General features: G+C 47.2%; 1 protein-coding gene across 1 annotated transcript in view; it reads right to left on the reverse strand.

Annotated features, from left to right (window-relative positions):
- The window catches only part of CACNA1D (calcium voltage-gated channel subunit alpha1 D), a 290,484-nt gene that overhangs the window by 30,118 nt on the left and 238,695 nt on the right, over positions 1 to 21,671 (reverse strand). The window contains exons 31-41 of the mRNA XM_015593660.2: positions 17,133 to 17,216; positions 9,551 to 9,595; positions 9,011 to 9,139; positions 7,527 to 7,592; positions 5,749 to 5,840; positions 4,658 to 4,817; positions 3,958 to 4,085; positions 3,724 to 3,820; positions 1,043 to 1,145; positions 808 to 858; positions 635 to 663 (exon numbers count right to left, since the gene is read on the reverse strand). Coding sequence (XP_015449146.1) covers positions 635 to 663; positions 808 to 858; positions 1,043 to 1,145; positions 3,724 to 3,820; positions 3,958 to 4,085; positions 4,658 to 4,817; positions 5,749 to 5,840; positions 7,527 to 7,592; positions 9,011 to 9,139; positions 9,551 to 9,595; positions 17,133 to 17,216 — 984 coding nt within the window. The remainder of the gene's footprint in view (positions 1 to 634; positions 664 to 807; positions 859 to 1,042; positions 1,146 to 3,723; positions 3,821 to 3,957; positions 4,086 to 4,657; positions 4,818 to 5,748; positions 5,841 to 7,526; positions 7,593 to 9,010; positions 9,140 to 9,550; positions 9,596 to 17,132; positions 17,217 to 21,671) is intronic.

Consider the following 21,671-nt stretch of genomic DNA (forward strand, 5'->3'; position numbering starts at 1 on the left):
CCTCCCAAGCCAGCACTTACTCCTTTCTCACTGCTCCCAGTCTAGAATGCCAAATACTGCCTCCATCCTTGAAGACCCAGACTAAATTTCCCCAAGTAAGACTCTCTCAGTTCCTACCGTATGTACTCATCTGCACCGCACCATCTTGGTCTCTCACCAGATGGGCTGATGTTCTCCTCCTCAACTAACATGTCAGTATATAAGACCACCTTGCCTTCTACATCCCTCACTGATGCCAGCTGGGGGCCAGGTACAGAGGCACACACTGCAAGAGGTGTGCTTTGCTGGGCAGATTCACCCTGAGCTCTGGGGTTGCAAGGTAAGCACTGTCCACTGACTCTGCATGCATCCCGGGCTGGCCTTTGTTCTCTCATCTCCCTCACAGTCCTCGCTTCTTCACCTCCTGGTCACTCCTCAACCTGCTGCAATCTGATTTCCCTTCCACCTCTGAAGTTGCCACCGAGCCAACCCCAATGTCTACTATACTCCATGACTTGTTCTACCAGGGCTGAGCGTGGCCACAAAGACCACTCTGGTTTGGTCTCGGCTGGGAGGATGCTGGTCTTGGTATTTCCCAAGTGCCGACTATGTGCTTGCACTACAGACATCAGCTCATCTCACCCCCAGGACTTACCCTGACATAGGTGAGTTTATTTCCTTTCCCTAGAGGGAAAAAAACAAAAACAAAAACAAAAACAAAACAAAACACAGCTAGAACAGCAAAAGCCCTCGAAGCTCACACAAGTAGTAAGGGACAGCTGGGGTGAACTCATGTGTGATGGATCTTTCTCTGCCCTGATCTCCCACCTATTTCTTCTGCTCTGTAGTAATCAGTGGCATGAGTCACCTCGAAATGTTCTGGGACAAAGTGAAGCATAAAGGGTGAAAAGAAGAGATGAGGGAAGCAGGGACAGCCAGCTGGCCCAGCACAAATGTTCACATTGCACACAGCACCCCAGAAAGGCCCAGAAGGGAGAACGCAGGTGGGAGATGGCAGCTCCTTCCAGGTCTACCACCTGTGTTGCCTCCAGGGCATGCTCACCTTCAGTCTTGATTTTCAGAGCTGTTCGAACCAAAGCAAACAGGGTTGCATTAAACATGACTGTCCCATCACTGTTAAGAGGCATGTTCATGGCAACCAGTCTCTGCAAACAGAAAGAAAAGTTTCTTAATGGAATATGAATGATCGACGATGGCCATGTCCCTTTTCCACACTTATTCTGTTTATCACTCATCTCTTTTCTCGTCAACCAGCCATTTTAGGAGTGCCTACCATCTGCGGGGCTCTGACATGGCAAAGATCAAAGCTTTAGTCATGAAACTCAGACGGTGTTTTTTTTTCCTTTTTTTTTTTTTAACCTTAACTGTTTAATCACCTCATTGTTCCAACAGTCTTCTCCCTTTCTCATTAACCAGTTCCCTTGTGTCTTGGGGTCAGGACTCCATCCTAGGCATATCCTTAAGTCTGCTATGAGGATAAAATGATGTGTCAGATACAACGAGCCAGGCACAGGGCCTGGGATTTAGATCCTTAAACGACAGGGCCCATTACCATTCCTAACACAGGGAGTGTCCTTCAAGGACCCTGCCCTGGTGAGACCATTGCGAAGTCCAAGTCCACGTGGTTTCTCCAAGCATTTGGTTTTTCAGAGCAGATCTCCACTTCCTGTTTCTCTTTTGTCTCTCCTGGTCCCTCTAACACCAGCACTGGGAGTTGGACAGGACAGGGTGAATTACATCCTCTCTGGGGCCCAGTTACCTCATCTGTAAATACAGATGGTTTGCCCACACCCAAGGGGCTATGCGAAGATTAAAGATTGCGTAGTTTCTCCAAGCATTTGGTTTTTCAGAGCAGATCTCCACTTCCTGTTTCTCTTTTATCTATCCCGGTCCCTCTAACACCAGCACTGGGAGTTGGACAGGACAGGGTGAATTACATCCTCTCTGGGGCCCAGTTACCTCATCTGTAAATACAGATGGTTTGCCCACACCCAAGGGGCTATGCGAAGATTAAAGATTGTGGACACAGATCTCATCCCAGTGCCTGGAACAAGGTAAGTGCTAAATGAATGGTAATTATAATTGTTAATAGTTTCAACTTTTTTATTTTGGCTGACAGGGTGTCCCAAGAGAAAGAGTAAAAAAAAATTTTTTTCTCCTATTAATGGATGGAAATTTGTGTTTGCATGATGCATCCCATCTAAATTCTCAGTCCTATTACCAACCATCCCTGTATCCAAAACCAGTGCAAGCAGCTGGGATGCCCTGGATACCCAACTTTTCCCACCAGGTTTCTGAGTCAGCAAAAAAAAAAAAAACCACTTTGTTTCTCAAGGACAGACACTTAGATCCTTTATGTGATCACATACCAGAGTCTGGAAATGTGAACACAAGAAGACAGCCCTGAGCTGGAACTCATCTTGTTATTGGAAAGCAGAGAGGAGGCTAGAATTGAGAAATTTATGAAAAAAGTAAACTTCTGAGGCTTATTCTCTGTACCTGCATCCAGAGTCCTGGCTGAGGAGAAGCAAAGACACAGACAAAGACCCTGAGGACTTGCCAATGGGGCTTTCTGGACTTTTGGGGCAGGGAACAATGAGTTTGGCTTAGAAGATTTCTTGGAAAGACTGATATATGTCGTAGACTCTACTCTGTTACATTGGGTCTGTCTAGAGCTGGTCCAGCAACCCCGAAGTGGTAAAACCCCTGACCCTGAAATCCCCTTGAGTCCATGGGGGATGGGGACCAGCTGCTGGGCAGACTGCCTGGATTTCTATGGGGATAGAGTTTCAACATATAAATCTTGCGTTTCTCCTTTAAAACTGGGAATGATCTGGTGCTACAACTGACTCAAGGTGGATCACTGTGAGTTCTATGGAAAGAAAATAAATATCGCCCAGGGCTCACAGAGAGCATGGTCTATGTGAAAACTATAGAAGTGGGGTGGGTGGGAGATCTGGATCCACCCATGAAAGGCCACTACCTGATACACAGCTCACCAGGAACGGAGCTCTGGCAGCAGAGGGGCACATCGCTGCGCCCACCATCACACAAGCTAGGAATGTCCAGGGGACCAAGTCTTCTCCTCTCTACTTCCTAGGCAGATCTTTAAGCCACCTCCAACTCTCTATCCCCATTCCCACTGCCCTCCCCCTGGCTCTTGTTACTTCACACTCAGATGACTCTTACAGCTCTCCTGGGTGTTCTCCTGTCCCCAGTTTACTTCTCCATTGCCAGTTACTTTTCCAACATGGAAGTCCACTTACGTTTCTTCCTTGGAACTCAGCATGGCATAGAAGTTCCTCACGGCTATGCTGGGTTTATGCCTGTGGCCTTTTGCCCCTTCCTCTTATATTTTAGCCATACCAATGACTCCCTATAGGCCAATATGACGAAATCTATTCTCATATGCCAATATTTACTCTTCTGCCTCCACGTCTGTACTGCTTTTCTGCAATACCCTTCCCACTCTGACAAACTCCTACTCTTCTCTCCTTCAGAACCTGATACAAATGTCACCTTTCCCTCCATTTACCCAATGACAAATTACATAATTCCCTTCCTGTTCTTATTGTTGGCTGACAGGGTGTCCTGAGAGTTACACATCTGGGAGTTCTTTAAGGACGGGAACCACAGATTATTCATCTCTGATCCCCCACGCCTGACAGAAGATTTGGCAGAATGTTTGTTAAGTGAACCGAGGAGTCCCTATAAGACACTTACCTTACAGGCTACTCTGTGTGGACATAACTTCCCAAACCCCAGGGGAGGCTGGATACGGCGGAGCAGAGTGACCACGTCGAGGTGCTTGATCCTTCCCCTGGAGACAAAGTACAGCGTGAGGTCCAGGTAGGCATGGCTGGCCTGAGCTTTCAGTTCACCCCACCTTCCACAAAACCCAAGGCCAACATTCCAGAAATAGCCCACACAAGCCAGAGAGAATCCTTTCCAACCTACTTTGCCTCGGGATCATATTCTGACCATATTCTTTTGAATTCATCTAAATGGTGAGGCCCCAGAATAGACCAGTCCCGAGTCAGATAATCAAAGTTGTCCATGATGACAGCCACAAACAGGTTGATGATCTGTGAAAGCAAATCAGAAGGAAGGAGCTTCAGCTGTAGTGGGATGGAATGGGCTAGACCCTAGCAAATGCTTCCTAATCACGGGGTCATGAAACATTTGAACCCATTTCTCCAGAGAGACTGTAAACACTTTCCTTCTGGAGGCTGCTTAAGAAAAAGGCAAGCTTCTTTCCGAAATGGCTTTGGTACAGTCCCAGGGGAGGGCAGGGTGATGCATTATCAGGACTTACAAAGCACACTGCAGTTTTATAACTTCATCGCCATCAAATAACTCATACTCATAAGTCACCGCTATGTGAAGTGGCTTTGAAATTTTTATAAAGGAACCAGCAGCCCTAAGAAGCTGTGGTAGTGGCTGCCCCAAGCCTGTGAGGAAGCATCAAACCGCTGCTTACAACAAAGGCGCTAGTAACACTTGATGATTCAGCAAAATCATCCAACTGCCAAGTGAAATCTAGAGTATTCAACATAGACTGGTCCTCAGCAAGGGGATGGGGCAGAAATCATTGATCGGAATCCCAGAGCAACACAAACATCTGTCAGTTGAGAGGGAGAGGCTTCTGATCACATACCAGAAATGCACAAAGCATGTAAAAACTGATGAAATACACAATGGCAAAGTTGCTCCCACACGTGTACTCCTCCCCAGGGCTGTAGTCCGACTCAGGGTCACAGAGCTTCCCTGGGAGGCAGGCCAGCATGATCTCTTGCCAGGCCTCACCTGTCGCACACCTTTTCAGATTAAACAAAGAAAGGGCTTTAGTAGGGGAAGAGGGGATGTGAGGCTTCAGCCTCTAAGAAATTTTAAGTAAAAAGCTCTTGAACTAGAGCAAAACCTAAGTAATTTGGTGAAAAGCCAGTTTGAATTAAAGCCAGTGAAAACACAAAATTTCTACTTATTTTCAAATGCCCTTTATCTCCGTAAGTGGAGGCCCCTCTATAATTCTCTTTGATTTATATCAATCTATTGACAGAAGCACATCAATTCTTCTTATAAAAATGGATATTTTCATGTCTGCTCTTCTTTAAATCCTTACATTAAAAAATTTTTAGCGATTATTAATTATCTTTCAATGACCTAACATCTAATGATTTGATTAGGTCCCCATTCGATTTTGTTGAAAGCAAAGAAACTACCTAACTTGTAAATGACTTGCTGCTATCCAGTCACTAGAGTAATTCGTTACGAATTACTTGTATGATTTCTAGAAAGTTCTCTCACTTTGAGGGACCTTGTTTACAAAGTTATTGAACTGGAGTTAAAAACAATCCTATAAAATTTCCACATCCTAGGAAGTTCCCCACTGGCTATTCAAAAGGCCTCTATGTTCCTGCTAAAATTCCATGTTCCTGGTTGCTTCAGTGCATGCGCCCACGTGTAAGCATATAGCCTGCCATTTTCCTGGCGGCCTAAGTAGATCCACTGACTCCCAAATGGATAAACCTTACGCCAGCCACGATCTCAATAACCACAGCAGTTTCAGCAAGCCAGCAAAAGTCCTCTGTGACTGAGATGCTAGTGTCTCCGTTTAAGAATACAAAACACATACAAAAAGCTACCATGATCAACAGGGAAAGGCCAGGCTGCTTTAATAACAAGTGTCCTCTGTCACTCCAGAGCCCAAAGCTAGAGAGAGACACACCCCGTGTGGGACTCAGTTACCTGAAGAGCAACAGCACCGCCTGGGGAAAGGTCTGGAAATTGTTGTTCCTGTTGATCTGGTTGTTATCTCTCATGGCAACTTTCCCAAACATCTAGGTGGAGAAATTATTGTGAAAAAAAGAATAGACTTTGTCATCCAAAAAAAGAAAACCCCAAATCCTCCATATGTGGATTTAGAACTAACTAAAGTTCCATTCCCATCCACTAGGGCTTTCCCACAGTGCTTGGCACTTCATTTATTCACAAAGATGTGCCGGGCACTGTGCCAACTACCAGGAACAGGGTGGAGTCAGGCACATTCTCCCTTCAAGGAGTTCCTACCCTGAGGGATGGACAGTGAAGTAAGCAGAGAGGCAGCCCCTCCTGATGAGAGCTAGGATGATCCAGCTGGGCAGGAGAGAACATATCTGAGGCTGGGGGCTTGGGTCAAGTTCCAGGGGAGTGAGATTAAAGCCCACAACTAAAGGATAAGTAGAAGCCAGTCAAGTGACAGGGACAGTGAAGAATGCTTCAGGCAGAGGAAACATCGCCTGCAAAGGAGCAGGGGTGAGACGGCACAGGTGCCCCAGGAAATGAAGAGAATGAGTGTACACAAAGATCAGGCTGCAGACAAGCATGGGTCCAGTGGGCCACAGAAAGCGGGGAGGCTTTACCTCCAGCGCAAGGTGAAGTTAGGAAATACTTTACTTGTAGGACTTATAGAAGGAGATAGACATTTCAGTAGAGCTAGATGCCTGGCTAAGCTTCATGAGTGAATAGTTGATGGTATGTGCAATGCAGTTTGCACTTCTCTGAGACAGCTCTGGTTTTATATGTCATAAAGGATCTTTCGGGACACACAGTATCGCATACTGCTGAAATTACTGGGGCACGAGTATGTTTATTCATCATTCATAAATCATGGTAAGATTCCTAGTAACTTATAAATCTTTCTATGTCTTCAGAATAAAAAAAATAAGCCCAACCCCTTCTATACTTCTGGAATCACTCCATCTCTTTTACACTCACATCCCTTCCTTATCTGAAAGAGGGCATCTGAACCTGTGGAGAAGGTGGCAGAGAGACCACCCGGGGAGGTCCAGTGTGACAGACTGATCTCCACCTCCTTCTCCTCCTGGAAGCTCTGCCCACTGCCACTTCACGTTAGGGCTCAGCTGTTAATGAAGCCCCAGTCCCCTTCCCCTCCCAGGAGTTGCTGGCGAGTATCCTGCAGCCTCTCAGCCAGGGTCACAAAAAGGCCTGGTTTCATGCTTCTTAAAAGAGAGCTACTGAGACAAGATAATGGTTCAAGTTTAGCCCCAACCACAGTATCTGGAAATAGTTTGTTTCGGGTGAGAATCTCACCTGGTTACTATAAAACAAATTTTCAGAATATAAGCAGACTTTTATATAATTAAATATCTTCTTAGCAACATCAGTGCAGAAAACAGGACAATTATGGCCTCTTTTCGTATGGTAGTTTCTATTGCTAAAATCAACTAACTGTGGGTTTTCTCAATCAATGGACTCTCCCAAGACTCTGACTAGGGGTGAGGAGCACCACCAAACCCATCTTTCCTTGGTATATTCCAGCCACTCCTTATTCTTCTGAGCCTGGCTCTCTCTGGCATGGGCTCTTTCCTTTGGAGCCACGTCTTTCTCACCTCCATTTTTCTTCAGCAGCCGAGGTGTTTGGCTGCCAGATCATGATCTTGTCTTTCCTTTCTACCTGGCTAAGGTACATCTGCCACAGATTTGGAACTACCCAGCAAAAGGGGCCCCAAAGGGCCAGAGCTTACCTGCATGCCGATAACCGCGTAGATGAAGAACAACATGGCTATGAGAAGGGCGACATATGGGAGTGCCTAGAAGAAAAAAAGCACTTGGCTCAGCACTGGTCTCTTGCCTCTGGGACCGCTCGGGCGGACTGAAGACTCACATGGAGCCACATGCTTTTCTTTTCCATGTTATACTGAAAGGACATCGACGGTGAGGAAGGACTTTTTAAACCCCAGCCGAGCACAATGACTTCAGTCCTGCATACACCAGCCACATGCACACCTAGTGATATGCGGCTGCAGGCGGGATGTGCCTTCCAGAGTCATTAACAGTGTATTCTAATCCTAACATGTCAATCCAGACACATTGCTCTCAAAATAATGTTTAAATTCATCATGGGATTCCTTTGTAAAAATAGCTAATTGATCGAACCATTCCAGAACACTGACATTCGGATGTCTTCCACTTTCTTTTGTGGGCATGTCTGGGGTGGGGGCGAGGGGCTATTGTAGATCACCTTGCAAAGAAACATCTTTAAGCAAAATGACCTTCCCATCTGCTGACGTCTCTCTCTAGAGGGAAGTCTTAGGAGTGGAATTACTGGGTCAGAGAGGAAGAATCATTTTCTGGCTGTTGCTGTAGAAAGAAAGACACCTTTCTTAAAATGCACACTTTCTGAAAGAACCACAGAGTTGGGAGTTGGGCCAGGGAAGAAAAGTTGCTAGCTGAGTGGTCGCCTATCCTGGGCTCTCCTTAAAAATATCAAATACAAGTATATGTGTCAGGTCAGACCCCTGGTCCTTTAATCCAATACTCCTCCACTGCTTTTCTACCTCATCTCAAGTGATAGAAGATGTCCATGTGCATGGTGGAGGAATAGACTTGAGCCAGGAATAGACTTGAGCCAGGCTGCACCAGCCTGGAGAATAACAGATGACGAATGAGACCAGGGTTGTGACTGAATGTCTTCAACTTTGTAATCCTTCCAGGCATTGGAAAACCCACAGACTGATGTTGGTGTGCTGGCCGAGGCAAAGTTGTCTGATTCATATCTAGACTTGTTGACACAGGACGACTGCAGCCTTATGAGAGGAGGCCATCCAAGAGAGAGGCTGTTAGGCTTCTGGGGGTCTGCTGGGACCCAGCGCACTGTCAGACATCACCATTTACCACTGGGCATCCTGGGGAGGACCAGACTAAGGGGCTCAGAGGCTCCACATCTCTACTAGTCTTGGAAATATTGCAGATCTCTCAGCTGCAGGTCCCTCTGCTTTCTTTGGTTTCCTTTAAGCAAGTAATCCTAGTTACCCAAGTAATGTAAGTCAGGTCTCTCCAGCATTCCAAATTCTCTATTGACCTAGGCAGTCATGTGCCCTAGGCAGTCATGTGACCTAAGCGGTCATAGTGGTCATGCAGAAGGGAGACTGGATCGTCTACAACAGGGGATCATCAGACTTACACAGGATTTTCGAAAACAAAGAGAAGCCCTTGGCATGGCTCTTACCTGAAAGGACTTAATAAAAGTCCACAGCAGTGTCCGGATGCCTTCCCCCCTGCTGAGAAGCTTCACCAATCGCATCACTCGGAAAAGACGGAAAAAGGTGATGGAGATTCTATTGCTCTCTTCAGAGTTCTGAAGGGTTATCATGGAGAGGTCAAACCCAATGGAAAGTAGAACATGCAACACTTTCAGAAAAACAGCAACAGATGCAAACAAAGGTGACAGAGGTAAGAATTGAAGATGTGTTTCTAGGGCCTTTTCACCTTACAAAGCATGATATGAAAGGAAAAGTTACATGCTAACAACACAGGGCTTGGAAAACTGCGTCCACACAGCACATGCATGTCCACGTGGTCTAGTGTATTAAGAGGAGAACGCTGGGCTGGTCAAGAGTACTGGACACTGATGATGAATGCAAACCACTGCAGACACTGTTCTGGAAGAACAATCATGGAGAATACAGAAAAACTAGTGGAAAACTCAACATGGTCAAATAAACTCAAGGAAAAGGCCCAGCCCCTGGGGACGAGTCACTGATCTTACCCCAGGTGTAGCAGTTGGGACAGGGACATTTTCACTTTCAGTTGGCTTTAAGAAATCAAAGATTGAAAAGATATTAATGAACTGGGAAGGAAGCAGTGGTTCAGGAGGACATACCCTCCCCCTTTTTAAATATGTATGGTTACTGTCTTAAGACAACACACCTGCTCCCTCCCTGCGACAATGCCAGGGGCAACGCTTGGAACTGGACTTGAGGGCGGGCAGCCACGGACAACGGGCTCAGACACACTACTTTCTAATTTACATCCCAGGACATGAGGTTTCCAAGGCTGACAGCCACCTAATAAAGGTAATGCTGCAAGACCTCAACTGTCCCTAAAGATGGAAATGCAGAGTAGGATGCCCGTCTCCGGGGGAGACTGGCTCTCTTCGCTGAGTCAGGGCTGTGGGTCTCAGGAACTCACTGCTCTGCAGCAGGCCACTGAGGACCAGAGTGACATTGCCAAAGAGGGCGAACGAAGAGCAGCTGCCTGTGGCCCACAGCCCTCCTGGACCACACTCTGCTTCTGGGCCTGCTTGTCTGGGCAGTGTGTGCGCCACGGTGCCCTCTCTGGTGTGGCTGCTAGGGAGCTGGATAGACCAAGTTAGTGGGAGCTGGAGAGGGGCTCGTTTTCTTACACCACGCTTCGCTGCCCGACTGACAGGCTCAGACTTGTCAAAGACGACGAAGCTCCGCTGCGTGTGACTGCTGGGGAGAAACAGCTTACGACCAGCTCGCCCTGAGCTTCGGCAGCAGTGCCGCGTCTGAGATCTGGCGGGGTTCCTGTCACTCAGGCCCCAGGGTGCGGAAGCACAGCACTTATCACCCTATGTGCACCTGCCTCCCGCCTCAGGCTGGGAGCCCCGAGAGGGCAAGGACCTTGCCTCGCTCCACTCAGCGCCCAGCACGGTATCTGGTACTTATCAGATGTTCAGGAAGTGCTTCAGAAAATGCAAAGAAGTTGTAAGCAACCTTTAACATATATCAGGAGGCATCTTTAATTTAGACAGTGAGGGATGAACAAGAGTCAGGAAATAATGGCCTCTTTCTTCCCTTCAGTAGGGTCACCTCCACTGAAGCAGCTGGTCTACCTGGTGACCAAAAGAGCAATGAGGCTCTTCTGGTTGGGCGTCCAGCACTGCTGCATGCATGTCAAGGCTGCTAGACAGCCTTTCTGCAGTGTGTCTGTACAGCTAAGGGATGTGTGCGCACAAGGACACACACACTTATCTGATGGGCTCTCCTCCCTAGGGATAGAGGGAAAACAAGTTCTCAAGTCTCACTCTCGTCAACAGCTGAGACCAAACGCAAAAATTCTATAAAATTCATAGAAAATAAAGAGTTTGGATACATCAATTCATAACTGAAATTCAGCAGTGTGATTGCAAATCCAGGACTAACAGGTTCCAATAGGGTGAAAGAGGGATTTCTGCATCATCTGGGATGCTCAGAATGTGAATTCTGCAATGGCTTTGTCCAAGTCCCGGGTCGCTATTTTTATTTTCCTCTTCTATTATCTCACCTCAAAATAAATAAAAATCTCCTGAAAGAGACAGATGGTGATATTCTGTCTCCCACACTATCTCCCCAGAGGCTGTGTGCATGAAGCTTAGGTCTAGTCCATGCAGCTGCAGTGTGAGGGTGTGTGAGTGTGCATGTGAGTGTGCGTGCACTCTGTTTGCCTATGTTCGAGGGGATCAGAGTGTGCACAAGACAGAGCTCTCTACAGTAACCTTCTGAAATGTCCATAACCTGTAAGTTGGACCTGCATGAGAACGAGGGGACCTGTAGTTGGGGAAGACAATCTTTCTGGCTGCACGATGTTGCCCAAGCCCCTTTTGCTTCCTGCTGCCTCTCCTGCTCCAAGACTGACAGACCCTTCACCATCCTCTTCCTTGTGATGTGGGAAAGTTAGCTGCCAAACTGACTTTCATAGTGCACATCTCTTTTTCAGCTGATGTCTTAGAAGTATGACAAACCTTGGGCTATGAACTTGAAACCATGGATATGCTTTTGTTTAAAAAAAAAAAAACAAAGAGGAGGAGACAGTACTTGTGGAGGACAAGGCAATACAACATGCAGGAAAGGAAAGCACATCAAGCTGCATGCACCCCCCGTGCAGCCTGCAGCACCCTCCCCTTTCCCCACGTGCCACACTGGGCGGGAGATGTCATTGGCAGCATGAGAGGACAGTACAAGTTGCCAAAATATCTTACACAATGGAAGGACCCTGAGGATGGCTTTGCTCACACTACAAATGCCAGCCAGCCTGATGAAAGGGCAGACATGCTCTTACTCTTAGTGGCACACTAGAATTGCTTAAGGATCTTTAACAAAATCCAATTCCTAGGTCCCACCCCAAAGATTTTTACTTAATAGATCGGGGCTGTGTCTGAGCTTTGGGAGTTTGAGAAGCTCCTAGATGATTTAAACATGCTGCCGGAGCCATAATTCAGGGTAAAGCTGGGTCACGTCTTCAGCTGGTCACCCATACCAGCTAATTCCTTTTGGGTCTGGATTGTCCATACAGAGTGGCACCACTAGAAAAGCCTGCTCAGATTTTTACAGCTAAGCAGTGAGTTCTTTGGGGGTTGATGAGGGTTCAGTACTTGGATGCAGAGATTAGACTCTATCCCCATCTTCCTTATAAGGGATGGAGAAGGCCATGGAAACAAAGGGAGCTAGTGAAAGGAAGAAATGGAACATGAGTGAGCTGATGCTCTGTTGGACTCCTGGGATCAACCACAGGATACCCCTAGAGGACATGAGATTGGGAAAGGACTCAGTTCTTAAGCAGCTTTCCAAAGGCAGCTGCTAGGAGCTGGGGGATCAGCTTTCAACAGAGGGAATTCCAATGTCATCTCAGGGCTTGGACTAGATGACCTCGGTAGCTCCCTCCAACACTGAGATGCCAGTCTTTAGCTGGGAACCCAACAGGGATTTGGCCCTCAGCCACAGGAGGCCGAACTAAATGCCAGGGTCTGAAAAGCTCCTTAAGTCCCTGGGGCTGTCCTGATGTTCCCTCCAGCCCCTTTCTGCAGAGCTCTCAAACAGACTCTTGAGATGCAGGCTCAGTACCAGCCCCCTGCAACTACTGGATCCAACGAGCCCTGAGTTTCCCAAGTACAATTGAAGGGATCGGTCTCTACTTTCTGAATTAATTCCCATCTTCTTATGGAAAAGCTGAGAGGATGCAGTTTTTCAGTTCAGACAGAAGCAAACCAACATCCCAGAAACAGTTAACCTGTGGCATCCTGGAGAACCCAGTCTTTGGAGGGAGCCTCCCTCCGATGACTTCTGACCTGGCATGTAACACCTCTGGGCGGGAGGGCTTCTGTATTTGGGCTTGCTGAGTCTGTGTCCAGAACCCAGAAACCTGGTCCCTAGAAAAGGGTGACCGTATGGAATGGAGAGCTGAACAACCTGACCAGAAGAATGGATCGGGGTCAGAAGAAGCTGAGTGCAGCTGTTGACCACCTGGTCCCAACTGGTACCTGATAAGTCAGTGATAATTCTTGGGTCCCTGGGAGTGAATTCCCTACTGACTTTTGACAGGCTCTTCAGTAAGTAATAACAGGGCAGACATGGCTTATAAGCAAGTATTTTGCCTTCCTAGCAACAATAGTAATGGGAAAAGACTAAATGTCACCAACAGTCATTCCTCGGGTGAGAAAAAAAATAAGTTGTTGGGTCATTTAACCATTCAAGGAACAAACAGGCATCAAAGAGGGAACAAAAGTGAGGCTGCCAGTCATTGTCTGACATTTTAGCAGCTTGGTGATGTGATGACCAAAAGTGATGAAGATGAGTCCATGAGAGCTATCAAACCATGATAAGAGCAGGCTGGGGATGTGGGAGGGGGCAGCAGGATGGAGAGGGCTGGGTGGGCATGCAAGCAGGACAACGGAAAGGGCCATCCAAAATGTTTTTGCAGAGAATACAAACACAAGCTCGATTTTTCGATTTCCAGGCCAGATTATTCATTTTTGAAGATTATGCTGGCAAGGTCACAGAGCCAAGCATGACTGACCAACGTGGCCCCAGCTCAGGACCCTGGCTGGAGACAACAAAATATGGGACGGGAAACAGTTTAGATGACCATGACCAATAGCATGTCCTGTGAAACTCAGTGAAAACCAAAGGTGGGGAAGCCAAAAACAAGTATACAGTCTTTAAAGTGCTTTTGCTTTAATGACTTCACCGTATATATGTTTATATATACTTGCCGCTACAATTTTCTAAAAATAAAACCAACATGAAAATCAATTAGGCAACAGAAAAGAAAGATCAACAGAGGTTGGGGGAGAGAGCACAGCAAGTTAATATTGCAAATAATGAGGACTTATGGCAGCTAAAAACAGCCAACGAAGGACCAAGAGTGTTCATGCTCAGCTGACCCAGGAGCTTGGGGGACAAGGCCACCAAGGGACACAATGTGTGCTGCTCCCGTAGGGCACTCGCATGTGTGAGTGAGGGGGTGGAGCAGTCAACAGCTCCACTCAAATTTTATACCATCAGAGGTTAAGGTCACCCAGTCTCTTTGATCTCTCTGCCTCCCCCAAGCTTGGACCATGGCCTGAGAATTGGAGATGTCTAATAAACATGTGTTGAATGACTGGAAGGTTGCCTTGAGCATCTGGTCTGCACTGGGGCCCAGCACTGAAATGCTGAGGTCTTCCAGATTGGGACTCTGCATTGCTGCCAGCTGAGGAAGGTTTGGCCTCGAGCTACAGCTGGCCAGGGGAAAGGTCACTGAGTGAAAGAAGAGTATGGGACTGATTACCAGGGTGATTCTGCTGGTCTGACTGAGTGCCAGGAATGGGCCCAATGACCGTCTGCTTTGTACAGACGCCCCAGTGTCAAATGCTAACTAGAAAACTTAGTATGAGCTTCTGCAGACCTGCGGCTTTCCTGACTAATGGGAGGTAAAGGAGGACAACACTGAGACACCGATGAGCAAGGCGGGGTCAGAGGGGACAGGCAGAGTGGGCTCCTGCCCCCAGCACAGGGCGAGGCAGCTGAGAAGCTGGGCACATGCTGTTGCTGAGTGCACCAGTGCCACACATCCCCAGCCAGCAGGATTGGCATTAGAGAGCTGGCTTGTTCACTTAGTGAACAAAACTTGGCCACATCCTGGTATCCAGAAACTAAGCATTTACACCCAACACCTGCACAAAACTTTAAGCACTGCTCTAGGGAGACCTGCTGAAATTATAGTTTATATTTTCATTTCCATTATAGACCATCTCTGACTTACATAAGGGTCTGTTCCAAATTTTCATTTAAGTATATTTTGAAGTAGGTTATAAGTGCTTTGCATTGTAAGATGATTAAAAGCAAGCAGGCAGATGTCTGGTCATAAACTGTGGAGAAATTCCAGTTAGGCTCCTGCTGTACCTCCATTAGCATCAGATCATTTCAGAACCAAGAATAATTCACATATTATAAATGGTAATTTTATAGCTGATGTATGAAATATATCACACAAAGTGAAATTTTCATAAATCTTGGCTTATGGAGCTTAGGGAACGTATGTTCCTAAGTCTAGTAAAATATGATTATAGTACCTCGTCACGACACGAATTTTGGGAAAATTAGACCTTCATGGACATGCTAATGTCTCGCAGTCCGTATCAGCTATTATTACGTGAAAATCTACACTTATAATAATACCTTTGTATCTCCCTAACACTTTGGTTTTTTTAGCAAGAATTTTCACAAGTATTCATATCATTTTGTCACTACAATATACTTATGAAGCAGGACAGCAGACATGATTCACCCCAGTTGATCCATGAGGGAAGTGAGACCTAGATCCAACAAGTCATTTTGAACTAGGACTAGAACTGCCAGGCCTCAGGCTTGCCAGGCTGGTGGCCATCCCACTATTCTATACTTCAGAATCAGCCTGGCCCCAAAACCATGGCCACAGAGGGATTTTACTGTCAGTATTTGACACAGGCTATCTGGGTACCAGGATGGACCGTACAGTCCTGTAGATGTCAGCCAGGTAGAGCACGGGGGGCCCCTTCCCAGCCAAGCATGGGGGAAGGGGCTGGGCTGGCAACATAGAACAGGAAGCCAACACTGCACAATAGTCCCATCTCATGCTCCACTGTCCCTGAGAAGGGCTCTACACAACCTGGGCACACACACTGGACACCGACTAAGACTCGCTGACGAACTGGGACAGGCCAGGTGGGCAGGGCTATGTCTGCTTGCCCCTGGCCCATCTGGTGTAGGTGTGGGTCAGACCCGAGTGGAGCTGCCAGGAGGTGGTGCTCCCCCTTCTCAAGACTTTTAATTCTGAAGGCGGGTTCTCAGGATGCTTCTTGAAGAGGGGCAGGGTCGCTCCATCTACTATGCTGCTACTGTTCCTTCATCAAAAGATTCAACTGAGTGCAGCAAAGGAGTACTGACCCCACCCCGCTTCCCCGGGCCGTGGGCGGCCTTTGATCTGTATCACCATTTGGGGAGCTAGGATGGAGAACATTCCCCAGGGTCACCAGTCGGAGTCAGGAGACACAAGGTACAAGTGAGGACACCAGCAGCAGTGTACATGTGCTCAGGGCACAACTGTGGGGTTTGCCTCCCGTGCCCTCACAGAACCATTGCGGGTACCAGGGCACATGTTATGAATTCCATTCTGTAGCTGGAAAAACTGAGACACAAAGTAGTCAGGTGACACGCTAAGGTCACACAGCTACTGAGTGATAATGTTCACATACTCACATAAATAAGTCCTAGCCCTTAACATTTTAACAAGATCTTCTTTTAAAATAATGTTTTAGTTCTCAAAACAGTAATTCTACATCTATTTCCCCATTCTCTTTCAGGGGAAGAAAATGGGGTGAGGGTAGGGAGGCCATAAAACGTTCTTAAAATGGTTTTCTTTTGAAAATCTCTTCTTTCAAGAGAAATGTGTGCCTGAATTTCTAAAGCATATAGAGATCCCTGGGCAGGGTTTTGAGTCTTCTCTCTGTTACACTTAACACACACAAAAAAATCACATTGTAGGACACAAAGTTTGCTACTTACATTCACTTCAGTTATAGCAATATCAACGACGCTACCAACAACAATTAAGGCATCAAAAGTGTTCCATGCATCAGTGAAATAGTGCTGTTAGGGCAAGCATTCAGAAGCCACAGAGGAGAGGAAGCACACAGGAAAAAAGAAGAAAAGGACAGCGTTATAAAAGGGGACATTCTAGCATTATGCCACCCAGCTACTTGAAAAACTGCCCTAAAACAAACACGTTATAATTACGTCACTTTGGGTATCACTGCAGACACAGAAAATAAGAACAATTAGAGACGCCTATCTCACCCTGCCTATCAGTGACTTGGGTAATGCTGCCAAGTGGTCAGTCCTCCAAAAGGTGATTTGTGTCCAAAAAGGCCCAGGATGAGGCTCTACCCTGAAAGGCCTTTTTTCCACAACTCTCATTAGGAAATTCCTGGTTTCAGATCAAGTGAAATTGGGACCTGTGACTTGTCCAGGTGATGCCAGTGTGGGGCAGGGAGCAGAATGTGCACAGACAGAGGACAAGAGGCGGGCGGCCGCAGGCAGGCGCATACTCACGTCGGCTTCGCTGAGGGCCACGTCTATAATGCTGCCGATTACGATGAGGGAGTCAAACGTATTCCAGGCGTCACTAAAATACCCCTGGACAGAGCAGGCAGGGGGCAGACATTTATGAGCATGTATGAACGAAACGCCATACGGATCACATACGGGGACACATTGGAGGCCCCTTAGCACCCATGGAAACCAGGTGGGGTGGGAGAGCCGAAGGGAGGCATCAACACTGTCCACTGGTAAAAAGGGACGCAGAGGATGGTGTGCACCTGCATGTGTGAGGAAGGTTGCCCACGCATACATACGTGCACACACGTGCTCGCACACACACCACGCAGACCCATGGCCTTGAGCAGCACCAAACTGAGCAGGATATCTGCAGGATAGAGGGAGTTATCTGGCAACCCTGCCCTGACACCCGGGGTGACAAGCCCAAACCCTCACATGCCGATGGAAGAGTAAAGCTCTCCTACTCCTTCCACAGGGCCCCAGTCACCCCACTTTCTTTTCTTCTCCACCTAAAGAGCACTATGACCAGGTATTTCACATGTTCTCATTTTTTTTTGCCCTTAAAACAAACTAGTAACCTTCTCCCTCCTTGTCAGTCCAACAAGAATTAGAAATGGTGGGCCCAAGACAAGTCCCTGTCCTCACAGAGCTCTCAGTCTAACAGGGACGGCAATGGCCGACAGAGAGACAGACACAGCAGCCCTCATAGATCCGAGGCACAGAGTTGAGGCAGAGACGCTCACTCTGGGTTGCGGGGATGGCGGCTCAGGTGGAGAAGCCACAGAGGTCTTACAGAGGAAAAGAGCACTGAAAGACGACGAGGATGCTCAAGGGCTCCCAGTGTCCTGGCAGGAAGCCCCAAGTCGCCAACAGGCTTCTCCTTGCACCCTAGCTCTTGTTCCCTCTCCCTCCCTCTTTGCCCTCCAGGCTAAGAAGGCTCCTTTCCATCCCTCAAAACCTCCATCAGGTTCTTCCCCACCTCCTGAAGCCTCTGCCTTTCTAGCCTCCCCACCCCAACTCTCTCTCTCCACATGCACTTCCTCCTTCAAGGTGAGATCAAATGCTATCTTCCTGAGGGGACTGTTTCAGATCCACCTGACTTCCGCCCCTCATCATGTTGACTCTGCCTCTCTCTCATGTCTTGAAACTGAATTTGATGTCTTTGCAAGTCCACCACACTGAAAGCCTCTGAGGAAGAGGACTGTGCTGACGATTCTGTCTCCTCCTCCATTAACCCCAATATCTAGGCCAGAGCCTTGAACTCAGTTAGCGCTTGGCACATTGCAATGTCTTTTCCACCAGTGTGCACCCAACTGGTTACTCAACCTAGTTCTTGTTTTTTTAGGTCCTCATATCTCATGGCAATTCTGAAGGTACAACGGCCCTATGAGTGTGACTTACACATCCACACGTATGTGCCATACATTTTACTTCCTCTTCTGGGTCACAACGGCCCTATGAGTAAGTGTGACTTACACATCCATACGTATGTGCCATACATTTTACTTCCTCTTCTGGGTTCAGTACAACAGGTGCTAAATTAGTGCTTGTTGTTTCCTGACACCCCCAGGAAGCCCGAGATCAGAGTGGGTAGTGGGCGGGGCAGTACACAGAGGCGTCTGGCGGCCAGGCCAGTGACTGTCTGTATATCTATTGTGTCTTTTCAGAAAGCCAGAACATGTTTGGGAAATAAAAATTCAGATATGAATAATATAAAAAAGGGGGCCCAATGTGCTTATAACTGGGTACGCTTAGTGCTGAATCAAGAAAACTAGAACAGAAGGTACTTTGAAGTGTCAGATCTCATGAACTTGTGATCAAATGCAGGCCCAGAGGAGGCCACTGCAGAGCCCCTGTCTTTTATGGCATGATAGAAAACGTGAACATGTGGCTCTCCTAATAGCTAGTGTAGGGATGTTTATTCTAGTTACTGTGACTTACTCCAGGTGCACGTATGGCGGGGAACTATGATACTGACGATTTGGGTTTCTACAGAATTTCATCTTAAATAACGTAAGATTTTCCCACCCAGCTGCCATGACTTCTGACCCAGGCTTTATGTCTTTCCTCCCCTCCTACAATCACAGTGCCTCAATCACACATTACCCTCACTGACTGCCACCCTCCCAGACCCCTATATCTCAGTCCTCTAACGAGTAAACAAAAGGAGTCCACCCGCACCAACTCTGATGACCTGTGTATCCAGGTCTAATAGGAAGGTCTGCTTAAAAATATACTGTATCCCACACCAAGCTTTTCTTCTCACAATGTATGATTCTTGGCTAGGCCACTGCGAGGACTAGACAAGTGCTACTAACATGAGAGTCATGCTGGTCAGAGATGAGATAAAGAGCTTGCTCCAGGACATGAAGGGACACGCTACTTCCTTCCTAGAGGAAGTCCCTAACCAGAAAGTCAGCTGGATCGAACAGTGTCTTCTAACAAATAACATCGGCTGGATCAAAAGGTACACTAAGTGTTGCCGTGAATGTCTCCAGATGGTAAGAACATAGTTCTCTTCTAAATGATTTACTCTGTTGTGAAAGGGCAACAAAGAGTTGGCTTACTAGCAGCCTTGCACGGACTGTGCTGTGAGGGGCAGAGCCTGCCCTTTCCTTCATGGGTTTAACAGCAACTCAAAAGTTAAAGAGAAATGGTGATCCTTAACCTCTCCTCTAGAGAGGAATTGATGTCTTAATAAAATCTTTGTTCATTAGTAACAGCTGGGCCTCTGGCAAACACACAGAGCAGAAGACCCAGTGTTCCTCATCTCTCAATCCTAGCACACAAACAGCTCTGGCCACACTGCACCATGTGCTCTGCTCTTCCCATTACAGTATATCATGTACCTGAGGCCAAGCCCGCCACCTGTGCACTGGGTGCCAGCCCCTCCCACCCACTTTGGACTTTACTCTGGAACAGCTCCTCTCCAGAATTATCAGTATTCACACCTTTGGATCATTCCCATCAGCCAATAAACTGTTGTCCAACTGGGCCATTCTGGCCCCTGATGCTGTATAAAATTGCTTTAAATCACCAAGATATTTGGGGTCCTAAAACTTTTTCAGCAATCTCGTCAACTCTCTCTTCAGATGATCGCTCACACTCACAGAACCCTAGAGAGTTCTGCACTGAAGCTTGACACCCCTAAGTGACAGGAGGCTAAGTGCAGGTTGTTGGAATCACAGGCTCTGACCATGCCACTCTGCTAGGTCTAGGGAAGGCAGAAAATGCCAGCCCGCCCTTCTTCCCACATCTTGCTTTCCTGTTTAGTAGCCCCCTTTGTAATAAAATCACTATCAAGTGAGCATGCCTCTGCCCCCCATCTCTTTTCTACCAAAGTCTAATAATCAGAAGATTAGACATGGGCCACCGACAGAAGGCTCATCTCCATCTCTCTCCTCTTAGCCATTAGTGACACATGCTCCTACAGCTGAATTCTGAGGCCAGGGCCCCTCAAGTGGAACCAGCAGTCCCTACCAGCACAGCCAGAATCTGTCCTTATATTATATTTTGCCCAGCCCCACCTGCTTAAAACGACCAAGCAAGTCAGCCATATGCAATAACATCTATTACCTGGAAACAATTCTGACTCCAGAAATTTCAAATCATAAACCAGACTAATGTGGGCCTTGGAGCCAGGAAGCTCCATTATTTCTAAGCACTATCTTCTGATTGTCTGTTGTTGTGCATCTCCCACTCAACTGTGAGTTCCTGGCAGCAGAGCCTGGATCTCCAGCCAGGATATACCATAGGCGTGGCACATGTACGGGGCGGGGAGCGAGGGGCGGCAATGTTTGTGGAATGGCTACAAATGGGAAACAAGCAAAGCGGTCCAAGTCCAAGTTCTCTTTGCTGCCTGGAGGCCCTCTCACCTGAAGATCTGAAGAAGCCTATACAAATGACCTTCTTTTGCTGCTGACCATGACAGCCAGATCACTTACCAGGGCTCGTTTGGGAAGCATTTGACTCAAGGGATGACCCACAGCGCCAACTTTTGGTAGAAACTATAACTGATTGCTTTCTAATTAACATAAGCCTTTATAAAGACCAAGTGGGCGCTTAAAGGAAAACATCCATTTTTGGCCACTCTACTTTGCCCAAATATCCTGTGATAAAAAAGGAGGTACTGTCTTACGCCAAGAGGCTGCACTTATAGACTCATTCGTTTATTCTTTTGTTCATTCCCCCAATCTTTACTGAGTAACCAACATGTAGCAAGCATCACGTGAGACAAAGAAGATCTAGCCTGAGACCATGAGCATCTACTTATCAGCTAGTGGAGAGAGATGTGGAGTAGTGATGATGAAGCTACTGCACTATAAGCATCTAATAGATACCCATGCGCAGGAAGAGCTGACTCTGGCTGGGTTGGGAGGGACAGTGTTACAGAGGAGCCAACATTTTGAACAGGCCTTAAAGGATAACAAGGTGAAAGAAAGGCTTCCAGACAGAAGCATGTGTCATGGAAAGGCCTAGCATGTTAACAGTTGAGGATGCAGTGGGGAGAAGGAATAATAGGGAGACAATGGC

The sequence above is a fragment of the Pteropus alecto genome, unplaced genomic scaffold (assembly GCF_000325575.1).
Source record: "Pteropus alecto unplaced genomic scaffold, ASM32557v1 scaffold75, whole genome shotgun sequence".
In the NCBI taxonomy this organism is placed as follows: Eukaryota; Metazoa; Chordata; class Mammalia; order Chiroptera; family Pteropodidae; genus Pteropus; species Pteropus alecto.